The 18060-nt window shown below is 42.2% G+C and overlaps 1 protein-coding gene across 5 annotated transcripts in view; it reads left to right on the forward strand.

The window, feature by feature from the left end:
• Positions 1-17731, forward strand: part of hivep1 (HIVEP zinc finger 1) — a gene marked incomplete at its 5' end in the record, with an annotated part of 62252 nt that extends 44521 nt beyond the window's left edge. For 4 of the 5 annotated variants that reach the window (XM_084424759.1, XM_084424760.1, XM_084424761.1 and 1 more), the window contains 7 exons: positions 4203-4256; positions 7564-13283; positions 13418-13554; positions 13645-13820; positions 14305-14406; positions 15137-15681; positions 15937-17731. In XM_084424759.1, coding sequence (XP_084280885.1) covers positions 4203-4256; positions 7564-13283; positions 13418-13554; positions 13645-13820; positions 14305-14406; positions 15137-15681; positions 15937-17097 — 7895 coding nt within the window. In that variant the 3' untranslated portion in view covers positions 17098-17731. Of the gene's footprint in view, positions 1-4202; positions 4257-7563; positions 13284-13417; positions 13555-13644; positions 13821-14304; positions 14407-15136; positions 15844-15936 lie in introns of all 5 variants that reach the window. The other variant, XM_084424762.1, reaches the window with a different exon arrangement.
• Positions 17732-18060: the final 329 nt, after the last annotated feature.

An 18060-nucleotide genomic window follows, 5' to 3' on the forward strand; every position in this document is an offset into this window, starting at 1 on the left:
CTAATATGTCTCTTCTAAGGGCTAGATAAGGTACAATGTTGTCCGTTTAAGGCTATTGCCTCAGTGACAAGGTACATTTTTTGCTAATTTTTTTTCTGTGTAACCAGGCATGAAGTGATAAGTGATAAGCTTCTCTTTCACTGAATCTGTTTTGTTCTAGGCATCTGTAACCGCTATAAGTGACAAGTAACATGACAATTTATCAGTTGCTTGATTTCAATACTGGTGTGATGTTGATTTGCACAGTGAAATCTCATTGGTCTAAAATCTCCAATTCATGCAGTTGTGTCATGCTGCACTTGCTTTTTCAGTGTGGGCAGACAAGTTACTTGTGACTGAAAACTTTTCCTGGTTTGGACACGGTGTTAATCTCATGTAGCAGTTGAAACCAAGCATAATTATCTCTGGTAATGATTTTCCTAAAGTATGCAAAGAAGTCACTCGGCTCAACAGTGCTCTTGTGTTTGAGGCCGCTTTGCATTCGCTCAGTCCACAGTTGAGGAAACAGCACCTGCAACCAATCTCTTTTGCTTCAACCAAAATATTCAGATTTTGATTTCTCGTTCACAGGCTTTGAGTTCTTCCATCCATGGTGGAGTTCTCGAACACCATCTAACCCGAGGAATTCGGGGACAGGGTTGGGTGGAGGGGGGTCCTATTTGCGGTTCATTAAGTAACCGTTGTTATCTGATCCCTCATGTACTGATGTCCATATGCTCCATTTATTGCTCCAAACGGATGAGGGTAGGATAAATCTGAATGTGTGGTTAGACCAAGCGGTTCAACCTATAAATGTCTGTGGTGACTCAGCATCCAGAAATCCCCTAGATGAAGGTGCAGAATAGGATGGTGTTATAATTGGTGATGACTGTGATGCAGTGCAGCTTGAGGTGGTTAAGTGTTACGAGAACGAGTGAAGAGTGATGTGATGCAATGGAAGACACTAGAGTTTCCATTCTTACGGTTTAGATGAGCCCTCCAGAGATATGGAGCACGTTTAGGCTCTCACGGACACTCCGATCATGCTGAACTTAGTGATACTGAGTGTTTTTTGTTTAATCCTCTGGTTAACCAGAGGGTTAAAATGTTGCTGTTTTTCCCCCCAACAAAACATTTAGAGACCTCCAGTGGAGGATTTTGCAGTGTAATACTGCTGGACATTTTGAGCTCTGTAACTTAAGAAAGCATTTCTAGAAAACAAGTTGTCTTGTAAGAAAATAAAGAAAACTTTTCGATTAGGGAAAGAAAAAAATAAGAATATTTCTTTATAGTAATTTAACTCATAATAGTTCTTAATGAAGTGATTTAAAATTCATAACCGTTACTGTGATACAAGACACTAAATTATATGATTTCCATCTTGAAACATTTTAATAATTTATGTTAGTATTTAATAATATTGTATACAATATTTTCAGACATCTGTAATGGGGACATGGAAATGCATAACTGCATAACAGGAATGACTCATTGTTTGTAGATTCATCAAAAGTTTCTCTTTTTTTTTTACTTTTGTATTGCACTGGTTCCGATTTTACAGCTATTTGCTAAGATTAAAGTCTTTTTTGTCAACCCGGGCTCAGAGACATGTTTTTCCCCTGAATTATACTTGCATGCTCAATGTTAGCTTGCACACTTACATACAGTAACAGTTAACTCAAAAATATTTTTTTTGGTTTTGTGTGGTAAGTGATGCTGGATGTGGGTTGAAGGGAAAGATTTGCGAAGATTGGGTTATATATAAATATATATTGGGTTATATAACAGATTGAGCATAGAGAGAAAGAGAGGGGTGGGGGAGTTAATCAAGGGTGTGCCTTCAGCCCACTCATCATGACATAACATGCTGAAACCTTGGTCAGTGGGCACCCCCTCGCAACTCCACCCTGTTCCTCATGCAGAGGAGAGTGTCATTCCCATTACAGTGATCCAAAGCAGCGTCTGGGAGTCTCTTAGTGGCCAGGGCATTTTCCAAACATCAAGCAAGGATTCTTTCCGAAACCGCTCCGGTTCTCGCTTCACAGCGACGCATTGTTTTCAAAGCAAACCGGTGTTTGCTCATTCTTTGTAATGGGGTTATGTGGTTGAAACACACCACACCAATCTGTTCTGCTTTTAGATGCTTTTTTTGTATTTGTGTATGTCATGGCTATGTGACTTAAGGTAGTGAAAGGAGATGACTGCTTCTCATTCCCCTTACAGCACATGTACATGCATACATACAAACACACACTCAGTACACACTGTCCTGTCTTGTCTTGTCTTATATAATAATCAGTAATTGCATTCTAAAATTGGGTATATTTTCAGTGTGCATATCCCTCCCACACACAGAGCAGATGATATGAAATATTAAATGTCTGCCGTATACCTGTAAGATGTGAGAAGGAAAGATAGTTTTTTTTTCTTTTGCAGACCAATATTATTATATTATATTATATTATATTATATTATATATTTACACAAAATATTTAATATTACATATATACTGTTATTATTGTATTCTGTAATATTATTGATTTAGGGATACAGCAATATCCACCTCTAACAACTGTAATACTGTTGTATAATTAAGCCTTTATATATATATTTTTTTTACAGTGTCGATCAAAAATTCAAATATTGGTCGATATTGTCACCACTGTCTCTAGTATTGATAATATTTGGATAAAAAAATTACTTATTGTACATTTGACTTTGACGTTCTTTGTTTTTTAAAGCTGTATTTTGAAACGCTACTTCACTCTGTCCTGAATTGTACCATCATTTATGTTTATTACTATTATCTAGTGATGTATGTCTCGAGACCGGTCTTGGTCTCGAGACCGGTCTCGAGACCACTTTTACGTGGTCTCGGTCTTGTCACGGCCTTGACGGTCTTTGGTCTTGGTCTTGTCTTGGTCTCGGACCTCTCGGTCTTGTCTAGGTCTCGCTGTCTCAGACCGACATAGTGGTCGGGGATTTAGCAATACAATACTACAATATCCACGACGACACAACGTTCGATAATGCAACATTATTATCCGCAACGGAACGGATTGAAGCGCGCGTCCGAGTGCAGCAGTGTGTTGTGTGCGCAAGCCACACGAGAAAACACTTTATCCGCGCCACTGATCGCAGCGGCAACGAGCACTTTGATCACTTGATTTAAAAAACACATATCAGTGACATGATGGGTTTTATCTTCATTCAGGAGATTTTGGGTAACTGCACAACTGACAGATGACTTTGAGCGCACCGCCAACGGTGTGTGTGTGTGTGTGTAACCATAGCGACAAAACGACCAACTTTCGGATCCTGCACTTAAGCCTATAATTTCGTTTTTAAATTTTTTATTATGTATTTAAAAGTTGCAGAATGGATTAATTTGCAGACTCCGAAATCGGCAGAGATAGGCAGGCATTTGCTTAGATGAATTTGTTTTGTGTCTTTGATATCTCTCTGTGTGTGTGTGTGTGTTGTTTGATTACAGTATTGTATTTAAGATGGTGTTAGACTAAATAAATGGTCTTTTAAATATCATTTGCATATCTCCGTTGTGTTGACTAAACATTAGGCCTAATCCAAGTTTATAATTGTATCTTTAATTTGATGTTATGATTTCCTCTACACATTAAGTATAATTTCAATTGGTTACATATTTCTCATTCTTTAGACAGTTGTTGGAGGAGCAAGATGGTGTTGGAGGTGTTTGATCTTTTGTCAGATGAACCAGTCAGTACCAGTCATGTCAGTCCACAAAACAGTCCACAAAAGTTAAGGGAGTCTCAATCCTCTAATAGTGCAGTAACAGCCGTCATGCAATTATTGCTACACATAGTTGATCTCACCCAGTCTGCATAAACATTTACAGTGAGCTCACAGTCACACACATGACATGGTCTGTCTCTGTATTATTCTGCCAACTGCGGCTGAACCCTAGTATGCTGCTGTTCTTGAATTCATACAAGTTATAGCTTAGCTTCAACACTAGTCTGTTTTTTTTCCCCTCCGGTCTCGACTTGGTCTCGGTCTTGGTCTCGACTTGGTCTTGGTCTTGACTTATTCTGTCTTGGTCTTGGTCTTGGTCTTGTCTTGGTCTCGATACCCTCTGGTCTTGGTAGTGTCTTGGTCTCGGTTTAGGCGGTCTTGACTACAAGTCTACTATTATCCAATATCGGATTGCAATGTGGCTAAAATGGAAATCTCTTTTTCTGTTTCAGATAAAATAGAGGAAGCACAGAAGGAGCTCAAAGACCCTAAAGTTGGACACAAAGGTATGATTCATCATATAAAATAACATTTCTGTGACTGTTCCTTTCAAATAACGTCTACAGGAAGCTTTTCTCTCCGCCCCCTCCTCAATACCAGAACATCCAGTACCTAAGCTATTTCATTCTCTCAGAGAGGTACGAGCACGTCTGTTGCTTTAAAGAGGAATTGCAGGGTCTTTGTGCCGCAGTTGAATCGCTCTGCTCATTAAGTTTTCAAGGTAGATGCTTGTCACAGGAGAGAAACACAAGATCCAGTTGCGAATGAAAAGGCAGTTTATTAAGTAAACAGAGAAAAGATCAAGGCAGGATGGACTGATGGAGAGGTGCAGGTCGGAGTTCAGGTCTTGGCAGCGAGGAGACGGCAATGGGCTGAAGTCCGATGATCCCCGTAGAAATCAACCAATTGTGAACAGAGCAGATAGTCCAAAACTAGAGCAGGCAGGAAACACAGGAACAGGTAACACAGGAACAGGTGACACAGGAACAGGTGACACAGGAACAGGTGACACAGGAACAGGTGACAGAGAACCACTGACAGGACAAGGAGACAAAACGTGAACCTCAAGAACGATCTGACGATGAACACGACAAACACAAGACTACTTATTGGACACATAAACGAGCCGCACCTGCAGTTGATCTGATAGCTCGTCAGCGCAGTTGGTAACTAAGCGACGCTGATAGGCAATCAGTACACACAAACATGAACAGGCAAACCTGTGAACCGTGACAATGCTTTTCTGTGTGGAATTCAGGGCAAATTTCTGAATATTTTTTCATACTTTATTCTGCTTCTCAACATTTAAATGTTCTGCCACACCCTTTGCTTGTTACCGGACTGTATCTGTACTGAGGTTATCTGGTCTGCCAGCATGTTGCTTTCAATGGTGCATTGGATGTTCTGGGGGTTTCCTGAAGTTCCAGCACCTCTGCTGGCTTTCACCTACGGCCACCACATTTAGCTCTGCTGTGCATGCACTCTATGAATGTACCTGCCACACTTCACACCATGGCAGTTAACATGTCTTTGGTTTAACCAGAAAATACGTGGAGCAGCCATTTCAAAGCTGTGTTTCACTAGCATACATGGAAAAACAGCAGAGCTGATGCATAATAGGCTGGAATGGGATTATGTAATAGCAAAAAGTAAAATAAAAAAAGTGTATGAGCTGTTGTAGTCTTAGTTTATATGAAACCATGGCATCATGGTACTGTTACGGATTTTATTTTGAAGAACATTGTACAATGTAAATAAACTGAATCCTTTGTTGTCATGTAACAATAATTTGACCATATTCATCTACCATCGTAGCATGATGGATTCATTTTAAATATGAGGTTTTTAATAATTAGGTTTATCCTGGCCTTATTTTTCATGTTGGGATGGGTTACATCCGAATGCAACTGGTTCAATAATACATAAATCCCTTCTCAAAATACAACAGGCAGTCATCTCCGTGTTAATCCTGAATCTGTTAAAAGCGGTTAATTAGCTCAGAGCTCAGAGATGTCCTCATATCCTCTTTCTACGTTCTCTAGAAGCATGTAAGGAAGTTGTCTTATTAAGGTATAAACAAGAAAAAAGTTAGATTGAAGTCTTGGTGAAATCCTAACAGGCTATTTGAATTTATGGGGAATTTCTAAGGCATCCAGGAATTGATGACTTTGTAGTTCTAATGCTAACCACTTCTCTCCACCAACCATGCCAAGCAAAGTAAAGAAGGGAAACCCTAATAAGTGCAGGGTTGCCACAGATGTTCAGGCTTGGTTATGTGTTTTGTAACTACTTGGCGCCAGGCACACAAAGAGCCTTCAGTATAACTTTAAAACCACAGGGAATCCAAACACAGCAAATGCGGTAAACTCTGCCCATCAGTGCGTAATTGTGAACAAGTTTTAGTTGTGTATGCTCTACGGCAGGTTTCCTTTTCCAAATTAATAGTGATTTGTTTTCTGCAAGATGTTGACTTAGGTGCTCAGGTCTTATTGCTCAGTCTCTGGACCACGTTCAATCTTGGGACAGATTTCACGAATTCACCCAAGCTTATTCATCCACATAAACACCTGCATGCAACTTATGTCTTATTGTCTTTCTCTGCCAACTTACTGAGAGCTTGTTGAAGAATAGAACAAGGTAAGGTTCATCCTAACTAACACAATTGCAATGTTGAATGAGATGTTGGAGAGCAAGTTAGGGAGGGTTTGGAAAGAGAGAGCGAGAGAGGGATGGTGACAGAGGGTTGAGAAACGGAGAGTGGGTTTTGTACATAATGATGCGTGGGCCTCAGTAGCAGCTCCGGAGATCTTCTAGATTCCAAAACAGTCTCGTCTATGTGCTAGCTGTCAGAGGTACCTATGCAGCTTATAGTGTACTGGGTTTGCTAAGAAGAGGATTGTATTTTTTTTTTTTTCTTCATTGTGAATTGAAGTTCTCTGCCTACACTACAATTAATCAACACTCGTTGCTTAGGTATGTTTTGGTTGGTCTGATATAGCAATATTTTTGCTGTTGTTGATTTGTCTGTATATCTTTTTGTCTGTATTCCAGGTAATTTGTGCTGTTAAACGTAGAGTTTATGTTGATGTTTAGGTCTTGTGGAAAGTGCAGTCTATGGTTGATTTTGTTTTTCTTACGAACTTTGCATGATGAAAGGTATTCTGCCAAAGGGGGAGGATATGAAAGCAGAAAATAACACATGGGTGTTTGTTTTGAAGACTGACAGGAAAATGCCTGTGTAATTTGTGTGTTGATAGATTACATAAACGTTGGCTAAATTTTATCAAGAATCTTATGTAGTGCACACTAATAGAGATTCATTAGATTTTTTGGTATGAAGGCTTTTTCTGCAGCTTTTTCTGTCCGATTTGAGGTGTAGGCTACATGTTGTTGTGCTCTGCACTGTACTGCATAGTCAAAACTGTCAACAATAAAAATATAATTACAGTAATATGTCAATAATTCAACTCAGAAGCCAGTTGTTGCAAGTTGTTATAATAATCCTGTTATAATAAAAATTGTACGAGTAATGTAATCAAGGATCCTACATTTTGGAAACTCAAAAACTGTCTCTCATTTAATAATGATAAAAAAATTAACCTTTACAAATCATTTCGAGTTATTTGTGTAACCCAAAGTTTTTTTTTTTTTTTTTAGCCTTGTGGATGGTCATAAAGATTTGTCTATTTAAATAAGTAATATTTAATATATTATTTTTCCAATTATCTGAAAAAAATCTCAAAAGGCATTGGACAGAGTATGGTTGAATTTTGTTTGGGTTGTTCATTATTTTATTTATTTTTTCCCCTACAGACACAAATGAAAGTACTGGCAGAAACTCTGAGGTCATTAAAGGACTGAAGAGGAAAAAAGTTGTGGTACAAAACCAGCTAAAGAAAATACCAAAATCTCCTGTCAAAAAGCAATCGCAAACCAAGAAGTCAATTTCTCCGAACATCTCTTCATCCAAGGAAGCCACACCCTCTTCTTCTTTTTCTAGTGGTCCATCACATGGATTGCCTGACCCTCAAGATTCTGAAGATGCACCGCAGGAGGCATCTGAATCTAGAGCAGTAAAAGTGGAGCACGAGGAGTCATCAACCTCAGAGCCACAGGCTCTCAGCCACAAAAGTTCTGAAGAAGAACCTTGTGCTGGAGGGCCAGTGCGGACAAAAAGCTGGTGTTGCAACAGCAGCAACAAAAACGCATCTCCCTCTCACACAAGTGCTCCCCTTGAGGTATTGCTCAAGGCTATGGAGCCAGATTTCAATACACTGACAGAAAGGAAGAACAGCAGTCCAATAGGACATCTTGGAAAATCAGTTTCCATTCCTGTCACATTTTCAGACCATGCTGTGGCTATGCCTGCTGTTAATTTCAATGTCCATTCACAACCCTCATTTATGCCACAATTCAACACAGCCAAACACTTCTACAGCAGTGTGGCATCTACAGGGCAACACACAACACAGCAGTATGTGACCATGTCAGGAAATCGTCAGCAGGACAAACCAGGATTCCAGAAAAGCTACAGTGTGGGTCCTTCACTTAACTTGACGCATGCACCTGTTCCATCTGGATCAGGTGGTTTCCCTCAAAGCCAGCCCCCTGTTGTTCAAACATGCCAGTCACTGTCAGCCACAGTACCCAACTCAATTCAAGTTCCAGTCACACCTGGTTTCAACCCTGTTCAGATGACAACTGTGGTCAACTTTGGTGCAAATCAAGTATCTGATATCTCTGCAAAAGATCAAAAACCAAAAAAGCAAGGGAAGTATGTCTGTGAATACTGTAAAAGAGCTTGTGCCAAGCCAAGTGTGCTTCTAAAACACATACGGTCCCACACAGGAGAGAGACCTTACCCGTGTGTGACTTGTGGCTTTTCATTTAAGACAAAGAGCAACTTATACAAGCATAAGAAGTCTCATGCTCATGCCATTAAACTGGGTTTGGTTAAAGACTCCGGAAGTGGATCCCTCTCCCAAGAATCGGACAAAGGTCTGCCAACACATTCTGATGTGGAGGAAAGCGGGGACAGTGATGAAGAAGGTAGTACAGCTGACTTAGACCCGGATTCTTCACAGAGCAGTCTAACAGCATTATCTGAGAGCAGTTTGCAGAGTGCAGGCATGGTACCAGGAAGCCAAGGTGAATCAGAGCATTTGTTGGTGTTTGAAACTCTGAAAACATTGGCTACACAGAGAGGATGTGAGCCAAAGGTCACTGCTGCTCTCCCTAAAGTGGTTGTCCACCCCGTAAATGTTTCGCCTTTGCGTGCAGACAGCCCAAGAGTTACAGATTCAGCACCTGAACATGCCACAGCCCAGAGGCAAAGGGATTTCCAGCCAGCAAACATTCGGTCCAATGTAATGGTTCTGTCCTCACTGAAAGAAGTGGATTGCACAAGTCCTCTACAAGATTCAGTTAGTGAGGATGAAGATCAGCATTGTAAATCACCACTGGGAGGCAGCCATGCTCAGCTACAAAGGCAACAAGCAACTGATTACTCTCAACAGCCACAAGGCAAGTGCCTGCTAAGTCCTCGGAGTCTTGGAAGCACTGACTCAGGCTACTTTTCACGTTCTGAGAGTGCAGATCAAGCTATGAGTCCCCCAAGTCCTTTTGTTAAGATTACTCCACCAGCAGAAACTGAGATTACAAAAAACCCACAAGTTCCTCCTTCCCCGGTTGTGGCAACTGTCATGCATGTAGCATCTATTGAGAAGCCTCGAGTTCCTTCTGTACAAATGCGTCCTCCATTGGAAACTAAAGCTCTATCTCTTGAGGAGCGTATCTCAAAGTTGATCTCAGACAATGAGGCTGTTGTGGATGACAAGCAACTAGACAGTGTCAAACCCAGACGGACTTCTCTTTCCCGAAGGGGTAGCATTGATTCCCCTAAATCCTACATATTTAAAGACTCTTTTCAGTTTGATCTAAAACCACCAGTAAGAAGATCTAGTTCCAACTCGGACATACCAAAATCTCCTTTCACTCCTACAGACAAATCAAAGCCAGTATTTCTTCTTTCTGTACCACCTCAGTATCCAGCAATGGATTGTTTACCAATTACAAGAAGTAATTCGATGCCCACCACACCTGGTCAGTCAGCTCTCTTCCCCAATCTAACCCCTCAACCTCATCCACTAAGGATCTGTCATTCATTTGATGACAAGATTAGCTCACTAAATGATGATGTATTCTCTTCAGCTCCCTCTACTCCAAATTCTGCTGTACATCCTCGTACCCTAGTGAGGCAGATAGCAGTTGAGGATTTGTCCACAAATGATGGTCACGTTCTTATCTCAGTTCATTCCATGGATGAGAGCCATCATGGACCAAGTATTACACATGAGCTGAGAAGTAAGTCTTTTGAGCATGCAACAGAAAGAAACCGAAAACCCCAGCAAAACAAAGGGACAATGTACGAATGTGAGACTTGTCGTAACCGTTACAGAAAACTAGAAAATTTTGAAAATCACAAGAAGTTTTATTGTTCTGAACTGCATGGTCCGAAAAACAAGCCTATGCATGCCAGAGAGATTGAGCCAGAAGTGTTTGGACGTGGACTTCAGCAGCCTCTTTTGAACAGAAATGCAGTAATTACTGGCATTGTAGAGCAACCACTCATGGTAAGAAAAAGAAGGAAAATTAAAAGTGTTGGAGATGATGATGACCAATCTCCAACTGAGACCACGCCTCCATGTTCAAGAAGTTTTGACTCCTGCCAGGCCTCTACAGATTCGATAGGACGACCTTATTCTCACCATACCCAATCTTTAAGTAACTCTGCTATTTTAGGACAAATACAAATCATTGGTAGAGCTGCTGAATCCCAAGAGTCAAGACTATCTCCAATAAGAGAGGCTCAGATCAGCACACCAAATAAAGAAAGAGGTGATCTCCAGAGACAAGGAAGTGGAACTTCAGTCATTCGACACACCAACTCCCTCAGCAGACCAAATTCTTTTGAAACATCTGAGTCCATTGACAGGTCATCTCCAGTTGATCTTGGGGAAAAGGAAGTAAAGAGCTCTGTAAAAGGCCATACAGAGGCTGTAGTGAACTCTTTCTCACAAAGTTACCATGATAGAATGTCTACACCTAAATGTGCCAGCCAAGGGATGGAACCTCATGGTAAGCAAACCTTTACCATTGCTAGTGATGGCACACCTGTACAGCAATCACGGCTTGTGCGCCAGAACAACATTCAAGTCCCTGAAATCTTAGTAACAGAGGAACCAGATAGAGGTCATGAAACTCATGAAAAAGTTGTAGAATCAACAGAGAAACCTGCAGATACATTTAACTGGCCTCAGAGGAGTGAGAGCTTGTCCAAACTGCCGACGGAAAAACTTCCCCCAAAGAAAAAGCGCATCAGACTTGCTCAAATGGAACACTCTTCTGGTGAATCCAGCTTTGAGTCAAGTCTCTCTCGTAGCCTCAGTAGAGATAGTAGCTTGTCAAGGTGCTCTAGTATTTCAGCCTCTTTTGACAGAGATGATCCACCAAGATCTGACAGCCCATCAAGGGCTGATAGTGTTGGGAAGCCACCAGAAGCTCAAGCGATCCCAGTAGCAAACAACACTCTTGGAGTGCCAGGCATGATGAGACGCGCTACCTCAGAACAGATCAGCTGCACTCAGTCATCATTGGAAATTTCTTGTGACTACCGTAGCAAATCCTTTGACTGCAGCAGCATGTCACCCAGCAGGCCTTTGCCACCAATACAGACTGCCCTGCCAAAAAATACACAATGTCCTCCAACTACCCAGGTGCCTCTCATTGAAAGAAGAAGAGGGCCTCTAGTACGTCAAATGTCCTTGAAGATTGCACCAGACCCTCAATTGGCAGTGAAACAGACTCCCCCCATCCAAAGAGTCCCCTTCACCAATGAATGCTCTGGGTCCCAACCTAGACCAGTAAATCTGAACACATCTGCACTTCTTCAGTCCTTTGTCCTACATTCTGGAGAGGCCCCGCCAACGAAAAATGAACAAATGGTTCAAAGCATCAACCTTGGAAGCCAAATCCAACAACCCCAAGTTCATGGCCTTCCACATCCATGGCATCAGACCTCAAGGGTTGTGGCATGCCACATGCAACCTCTGGTCAATATGGGGGCTGGTCAGAGAGACATTCAGAAGAGCTCTGATGAAAAAAATCAGAAGTGCTTTGAACCTAAATACCAAATGAATTGCCCCGTACTAAAAACAGGCCAGACATATTCTTTAGCAGGTGTGCAAGGCACACAGATCACATTGCCAGTCATAACAATACCAATTGCTAAGGAAATTAAAGTGTCACAGTCAAATGATGGAATGCAAAATGTCTATGTAGCACAACAAGCTTATCAGGCTGTAATCAATAAGCCTCCAATTGTACTGCCTGCTGGTGCACTTGTTGATACAACATCTCATATAACGCCAGTATCTACACCTGTACCACAGATTCTAATCACCGATGAGCACACCCTTGCACCTGCATCTGCGGTTTCTAAGGTCAACTTCCCTACAGTACATGTTGTGAACAGTAATTCAAAGATTGGACCAGAAATCCAAGCACACAGGCAACATGGGTCTGTTGCTATACAGATGAAAAACAACATGAAAACCACTGACCAAAACCAAACCACTGATAAAAGCATCCTGTCCCTTGGTTCACTGCATTGTACACAAAAACTGGCATCTGCTAATTTATGCCCCCAAGAATCCACTGCCTCAAGCAAACGTATGCTCTCCCCTGCCAACAGCCTGGACATTGCTATGGAAAAGACACAGAAACGGGCTAAAGATGAGCATGGAGCTGCATGTCTCACTGATGGTAGATCTCTAAACTATTTGAACTCAAAGATGTCAGAAATTACCAGGCAGAGGAAGTTAATGCTGGTTAGACAGGTCTGTACCACAGAGCCAGTGGATAGCCCAATTGAGACTGATGCACCAGAACAATTACCAGAGATTTCTGAAGCTGTAAAGAACACCCAGGCACCAGTATCTCAGATAACAACAACTGAGGTCAGTGAACAGGAGATGGAGAGGAGAACACCTACCACAACACCTGCTACAAATTCTTCACCTGGAGTTCGAAGCTATGCCATGCCAGAGAATTCCACTCTGAAGCCACAAGAAAAACCTGAAGAGCAGCGCTGGTCTCCATCGAAATCACCTCTGAGGCCTTCGACATTTCAAGGACAAGTGAAGTTAGCTTCTTCTGTGTCCGTTGTCAACACCAGAGACAGCCATCGCCTGTCTTTCCCCAGTCTGAAAACAGCTACAACCTTCACCTGGTGTTTTCTCATGAAAAGGAAATCCCTCCATATTCAGCAGACAGACCAGAGGATCTCTGCCTACTCTGCATGGGTAGTAAACCCAAACAATCCCAATCCATTGGGACTTCCCACCAAAGTGGTTATGTCCTTGTTCGACTCCAAACAGACATCCAAGAAAATACACTACACCCAAGCAAAAACAACAACGTTGAAATCTGACATCTTGACCTACTCTGGGAAGCTGAAGGACATCTTACCAAAAGTAAGAGCATTTTCACTTGTCTGATGCTGCTTTAACAGATAGCTTTGATATGTTTGCTAATTGTTTTTTATTTTTAATGCATTTGTTATGGTGCATGCATGATTAACAAATTATTGTATTTTGTATTGTTTCAGGTTTTGATTCAGCAAAGATCTGTGCCAATTGAGAATAGTGGAAAAATAAAACCAGAGACTCAACCAATTAATCAGACCGAGTCAGACAGAGACTCCTCCAAATCTGAACCCCAACGAGTGAAGATCTTTGATGGAGGGTTTGTAAATCTTAACATTTATCTTACCCCACTTTCTAAATATTTAACAGGAAATTGTGTTTTGATGTGCTATTTGTGGTATATTTTCAGTTACAAATCGAATGAGGAGTATGTGTATGTTAGGGGACGTGGAAGAGGAAAATACATCTGTGAGGAATGTGGAATTCGCTGCAAGAAACCTAGCATGCTGCGGAAACACATCCGAACTCATTCAGACATTCGTCCATTTCACTGCACGCACTGCAACTTCTCTTTCAAGACTAAAGGTGGGTTCAGTCTGAAACACTGATTTCAAAGCTGTAATGGGTAAATGTAGTTTTCTTCCTCAATTGGCAATTATTGTTACCATTAATGAACAGGAAAAAGAAGATACTAAAAACCAACTTCATTCACAAATCTAAACAGGTTTTTAACTTTAAGTTTTAATGAAATTTGTTCGAATTTGAGAACATTTAGGTAATTTAGATCATTCTTAGGGATGGCTGGAAATGGCTTTTTTTTTTTTTTAAGATTCTGCCTGTTCTCTTTAAAAAAGCCAGTATGATTCATCACTGTTGAACTTCCCACGCTGCACTGCAGAACAGCACACAGTGTCAGACCAGCCCACGTTCCTTTAAGAACTTCTTTATCAGTTACTCACCCATTACATAGAGCTAGTGCTTGGGAACATGTCATGCTTATGTAAACCACTCCCATGCCCTGCATCCGCCTCCCACCTGAGTGACCTATCTGTTCCCTTTATCCACACAGGGAACCTTACCAAACACATGAAGTCCAAAGCCCACAGCAAGAAGTGCATGGAAATGGGAGTTTCTGTGGGTATTATTGAAGACCAGGACACAGAAGACTCAGGTAGAAGTCTCTTATGCGTTTTTGGGAATATAAGACTTAAACATATTGAATAAGGGGGTTCATTTCATGAGGACCCACACTTTTACCAACTTAGAAAGCAGAAACTATAGTTTTGATTGCACCATTACTTAGTTATTTTTCATTACATAATCAACCTGACCATTAATAGGTTTACTAATAATAGAACCATCTGTTAAATGTGGATTGTGTCTAGCTATGTTCTATTGCAGTGATGATCAATGGCAATGCCACGGTCTAATTAGAGATTCTAAACGCAGTCTTTTTCCTTGTTAACTCTTGGTGCATGTGGGCGGCATACACAGCGTTTACCGCGAGGAAATTGCAGCATCTAATTTTAGCAGGAAAGAGAGAGAGAGAGAAGCTGTGAGCTTTCTCTGGTCTCAGTTACGGAGAGCATATTTGTTTTCCTCTCACACAGTTCTACACAAGCTGTCAAGCACAGGCTGCATTTGTGGTCTGAGGTGTTAATGCCTTCCCCATATTATGAGAGGGGTGTTTCTAGACCGATTATTCCTTTTTTGCTATGCAGAAGGACCAAACATTATTTAAAGATTCCTAAAGAGTAAAGGTCATACTATCCCAGTGGTGAAATAATTTTGTGCATCATTTTGAAAAAAGCTCTTTTATAGCTATGTGTTTGGATTAGCTATTTTATATTTTAGAATTCCTCCTGTTCTTTTTGGTCATTACCTTGTTTTTATCCCCAAAGGTGATCGAGGAAGAGCAGGAAGTGCTGACAGACAGGACTCAGATGGTGATGACTCTGATGGCCCAGATGATGAAGATAATGATGGAGAAGAGGAAGACGAGGAGGACAGTCAGGCAGAATCTGGCCTCTCTGCAACACCTTCTGTTTCTGCAAGCCCACAGCATTTTCCTGCTAACCAAGCCGACACAGCTCCTAGCTCTCTGCTGGCTCAGATGTCCATCAGCCCGAATCTAACCCCAGCTCCTCAACCTCAGCCTCCTCCAGCTTCAGACTCCCAGACCTCAGACACAGAGTCTGTGGCTATGATGAGCCCAGTTTCATTGGTCAGACAGATGTCAATTTCTGCATCCTGCTCCAGCCCCGGCCCTAGTCCCACCTCTTTCACATCCCACCCCGCCCCTGCCTCAGAATCCCAGAACTCTGATACTGACTCCGTACACATGATGAGCCCAGTGTCACCTTGCAGGCAGATGTCCATCGACTACCCTGAATTTGACGTTCCCCCTAGTCCCCCAGTGCCAGGCAAGGGCGCCAAGCTCGGCCAGGTGAGACCCGTGTCCTCGCAATCATTGTCTTTCTCGTCGTACATCCCTCCCTCTCTACATGTACACCTCACCCCATACCAGTACCCGACCCCATATGCATTCAAATGTCTTGAGTCTCGCATGCCTGGCACGTCAGCAAAACTGCTTTGAATGCATGAAAAGGTGAATAGAATTTTAACTGGTAGTCAGCGACTGCAATTTTGTGTTGCTTGGCAGTGTTGATAAAAGTATTCATGACATTGTTTTTTTTAACAGGATGGAGTGTCGAGCACCATTTCTCAGCCTGCAAGTGAGTGCAATGCCAATGTCGACCGTGGTACTCAGACCTCTTCTGACCCTCTTCAGGGACCCCTGCACTTTCCAAATGCAGGTCCGATCCACGAATCCAGAGTAGGAGCCACTACTCATCTCTTCAGCCATCTGCCTTTGCACTCCCAACAGCCCCCTCGTTCCCCATACAGCATGGTACCTGTGGGTGGAATCCAGCTTGTTCCTGCTGGCTTGGCTGCTTACTCCACATTTGTACCCATTCAGGCTGGGCCAGTCCAGCTAACCATCCCAGCACTCAGCGTTATTCACCGGCAGACTGGCAGCCCTCTCCCAGCCCCTAATACCTCGCCCCGGCCAGATGGTTCTCCGACCCAGCCACTGGTAGTGCAGGAGCCAGTCAGTAGTGTACTGCCTTGTTTCCCTCTGGGCCAAGTGGCAGGGCTTCAGACACTTGGTGCTCCCCAGACTGCCCTGCAGCCTATGGGTTTGGAGACCTTGAGTGTTGTGGGTTTAGCCAACTCCACCCAGCTGGTGCCTCAACAGAGTCTGCCATTAAATGCCACCCTAGGCGTGCAGGTGTTGGCAGCTAGCCCCACCCCTCAGTGCAGCACTGCTTCCCCAGCACAAATCCCTGGTCTGCAGTTTCTCAATATTGCCCTGCCCGCCCTTATACCATCCCTAAGCCCTCTCTCAGCTCTCAGCCCACTCCCTGCAGCCCAGGACAAGCCACGTAGCCCTGGGGGTGTAGCGTCTGCACCTCCACCAGCACAGGTTGCAGAATCACTACCAGCAACTATTCCCTCAGCCAGTCATCCAACAGCCAATCCAGGAGATGATCCTACAAAAGCAAAGCCATCCATAGAGGCGAAGCAGGTCTCTCAAAACAGCACTAGCGCTGGATCTAAGGATACAGGGCGCACAGATAAGACTACAGCCATGGTGGAAAAACCAAAAACACCACCACAACCATCTTCGTTCTCCTCCCCCTCATCCTCTAATGAGAGAGGCTGTGATCTTGCACACAAGGCAACAGCAGGTGGGGCTAGTGAAGTGAAACCACGTCAACCTGTCTCTAGACAACCAGTGACTGATGACTACAATGAAGCCTCCAGCGATGATGAGGACAGACTTGTCATAGCTACCTGAGAGTCCCAATAAAAGCTCTTTCTTTTCTGCCTATGAATTTCTCTCTTTCTCTTTCTCCCTCTTTTTTGTAAAACTGTGTCACTTTGTAAAACTGAAACACTTCAGGAGGTTTGCAGCTCTGCAAGCCTTCTCTAAAAGCACATTTTCTGACAGTCATATTGTATGTGCAATCATAAATGATGACCAATTATTTTATTTTGTACTCTTTTGTCAGCACCAGACAGTTATTTTCTTTTTGTACATGTTGTATAGACAATTGTGCCTTTTGGAGTTTCACGTTTAGAAACCTGTATATAATATCTTATAAATCTAGTAGTTGCCTATTAAGTTGATATGGAAATTAAAGAAGAATAGAAGAAATTTGTTTTATTTTTAAATGTTTTCATTTTGAAAAGTTTTATGTCTATCGTAAATTGATGGGGAAATTAATGTTGTACTGATATATAAACATTTCTATGGCTTTTGGGGGTCAGTGTTCCTGTGCACAGATGTTGTGGTCAAGTATTTATTATATTACACCTGGTGCCCATTTTGAACTCCATAAGTCCATAGGTATGAGTAAAATGGTGGCTTTACATTTGCTGTATCTATAATATCGACAGTATCAGTAAAACCTTGTTTACAAGTGCAGAAACGCCTCTGAAGTGTCCTTTTTTCTTTTTTAACCGGTGTAATTAGCTATCTGATTTGCTGTCTTTTTCTTCTTTAATCAACCAGTAGAAAGGGTTGTTCCTGGGGCTCTCCAAGGCACTAGAATTATTCAGCAGTTCAAATCACTAATGAGGAGCTTGGAGAGGCCAGCAAATGACGTCACCAATCAGCTCCTTTACGAGGATTATTGACTGTGACATTGTCCTTGCCTCAAGAGGCTTGTAGCAAAAGCTCTCATTACAGCCCTGGAATGACTCATTCAATTGACAGTATTTGCTGTCTGCTGCTGCAGTCTGCCAAGACTGTGAGTCA

Source organism: Rutilus rutilus, assembly GCF_951802725.1.
Source record: "Rutilus rutilus genome assembly, chromosome: 11".
NCBI classification, from domain to species: Eukaryota; Metazoa; Chordata; class Actinopteri; order Cypriniformes; family Leuciscidae; genus Rutilus; species Rutilus rutilus.